The following is a 2,997-nucleotide window of genomic DNA, read 5'->3' on the forward strand; positions in this document are numbered from 1 at the left end:
TATATATATATATATATATATAGATATATATATTTGTGTGTGTGTGTGTGTGTGTGTGTGTGCGTGTGCTATTGAAAACAAAGAGGAGAGTGGAGATTTATTCACATCCAAAACATTTTATTGAAAATGTTTTCTACAACATATATAACAATGACCAACATATGTTTCATTTGCAGTAACTACACATTGTTCCGTATGCAATTATGCATCCTAGTCACTGCAATTTCATCAAGAGTCCATCCCAACGCTTTCAGTTAATTGATACGGAAGCCAGAGTGTACTGGAAACTTATTTATCATAGCGGTCGTTTCGGCATACTTCTGCATCGCTCCCTAGTGGGAGGGGAACGGCATTATGAAATCGAATGCCCCCTGCAGTAAGAAGAAACCTCATTAGGGGACATAATAGATTTCTAAGTTATAGAATTTACTTTTCGATTATATGTGTACCTATCAATGAATTGTAAATTTTATAACTTAAAATCATATTATGTCCCCTGTATCGAAATGTAAATTTTATAACTTAGAAGCTTATTATGTCCCCTGATGAGGCTTCCTCTGCGCTGTGAGGTGCATGCCATTTCATTATATCGTGTGTGTGTGTGTGTGTGTGTGTGTGTGTGTGTGTGTGTAAAGACAGTTGTCCTGCGATAAATATAAATGTTGTGTATAACATATTGCAAATTCACTTGTGCTCCAGAATTACAACGTTGCCTATGACAGACCGCTGCATAGGCCTAATGGTTTCTGCCATCGCGTGATACGAATTTACGACTAGATTACATTGGCCTTATAAATAAATTCCTAGTAGTCTCCCTTGATTTTCTTGCATCGAATTACTCATTTAGATAATGATTTTTTCTGAGCCCTAATTAACTAAAATTTCTTGCTCAGGTGTGTTAACATCCATTATATCATTTAATTTTCTGAGCAGCAGATATCCTAGAATATTTCTCCCCACGTCTATATTTTGCAGAGATATATCATAGTCGGTGATAGAATGTAACTTATCAATCACTCGACAGTTAGTCCGATACGCTCAGGAGACTTATAAACGTTAGAAAAATAACATGTAGCATATATGCAACATATGGATATACTCACAGTCTTGAGAAATTGTGGCACTTCCCCTCGGGGTCCATAAAAGGCCATGTTGACGACAAGGACGTTTAAGAAAGAAGACAAAGTGATAATCACCATGTTGAAGCAGTAGTAAATACCTGAAAAGAAAGCGAGAATATAAACCTACATGAAGAGACAAAGGAAAATTTATCAGTGTAACTAGTATATACAGTTTAAATTTATTCTTTACATTCACTGCTGATAATTTTTCTCGTATTATTTATGCAAGCAAGTGGCAATAATGAATAATTTCAGGATTAATTATTTTTGCTGGCTGACTGTACTAGAGCAACGTGAAATGAAGTATTTTTCTAAAGAAAACAACGCATTGTTCTCTCCAGGAAACGAAAACCACAAATTTACGGTCATGAATGCAACTTCCTTACCACGAAACCACAGGCCTCACACCTATTACAAGAACGCTGTATAAATTGTCACAATTATTCACAGGTTCAATTACTCATTGCTGTTAATTAAGACATTCGAGAAAATATCAATGCTTAGCCTGACAAAGTAATTTTCCAAAACATCAGTCGTTTTCATTTCGCACGCGTACCAAACGTATTCGCAGCTATAAAAGCTCTCGCCTGCTATTTAATATTTAGTTACGTAATTTTAGATTCTGATTTAAAATCCTGTTTGGATTTCTATTCTGCTATTAATCCTTGCGAAATATATGCAATATATATATATATATATATATATATATATATATGTATGTATGTATATATATATATGTTAGAGTGCTACAATATGCAGTCTGTTTAATGCGATGTATCTTTATAGTGATGCATGTAACTGTAGTGTTGCAGATAAAGTACTGCTTGACTGAATGCTTTGAAGTATTTAATAATTTTCTTTTATGCCCAATTTCAAAAATTTCAAATCCCTTCTGGATCGTAATTTGCCTTTAGGCATATGGAATCTAAAATAATTACTCATCATGCATTGTGGATAATACAAGAGAGGCGAAATTGGGACCTTACAATGTAAGAAATCAGTATTACATCAAGGGATCTATTTTCTAAATTTTCATGTTATCTTTCGGCATATTAGCTTGCAGTATACAAACATTTCGCTAAGTAAATCTACTAAAGTGTTTTCATAAAGTGATACTTATCACTTAGTAACAATCATAGCTATCTGTTGATATATCAACTTGGTTTATGTTGATAAATTATCTTGTCGTCTATTGGCAAATGAATATATTATTTATTGGCAGAGTGTACAGGTTTTTAACTTAAGGAAGATTTTAATGGTAAATTGAAATGTGACAGACATATGTGGTGTAATTATCAAATGGGTAGAAACATTAACACAATCTGTTCGTTAGCTGACATTTGATCTAAACGTCCAATGAAATAGGATCTACAAATGTTGAATAGTCGTATTAATAACCATGGAGAATTTTAATATGCTGTGACAAGCCGAGCAGATTAAATCATTGATTTGTTTTTGACAAATTTAAGCTATCTCGATATTTCTCATTTGGAAAAAACCTTTATATGTTAACAACAGAAAAATATATAAAATAATATCGAAAGAGCCAGTTTTCTAACACATTAGGTGCTTTTAGGCAGTCTATTAATAAGAAATAAATTAGAATGGTAATTTGCTCTCAATGAATCGCAGTAATGTTTGTTGAGGAGAAATTTCAACCGGGAATAGGTAAGCCGAGAGAAAATATGAATTTAAGCAAATGTCAATAAAAAAGAAGTATAAATAACAAAACGTACAAATTTAAAAGCTTTTGATTTTCGACAGAATTCAGAATTTTAGATTCAATTAAACGGTTAAGGACATTACTTAGAAAATGAATGTATTGAATGTGACATCTGGACATTTTTATGGGGTGTTGTTTGTTGAAACAACAACA

General features: G+C 32.8%; 1 protein-coding gene across 1 annotated transcript in view; it reads right to left on the minus strand.

The window, feature by feature from the left end:
• Positions 1-2,997, minus strand: part of LOC106870663 (neuronal acetylcholine receptor subunit alpha-3) — a 271,917-nt gene that overhangs the window by 8,791 nt on the left and 260,129 nt on the right. The window contains exon 9 of the mRNA XM_052971699.1: positions 1,104-1,219. Coding sequence (XP_052827659.1) covers positions 1,104-1,219 — 116 coding nt within the window. The remainder of the gene's footprint in view (positions 1-1,103; positions 1,220-2,997) is intronic.

This window comes from Octopus bimaculoides, chromosome 1, assembly GCF_001194135.2.
Source record: "Octopus bimaculoides isolate UCB-OBI-ISO-001 chromosome 1, ASM119413v2, whole genome shotgun sequence".
In the NCBI taxonomy this organism is placed as follows: domain Eukaryota; kingdom Metazoa; phylum Mollusca; class Cephalopoda; order Octopoda; family Octopodidae; genus Octopus; species Octopus bimaculoides.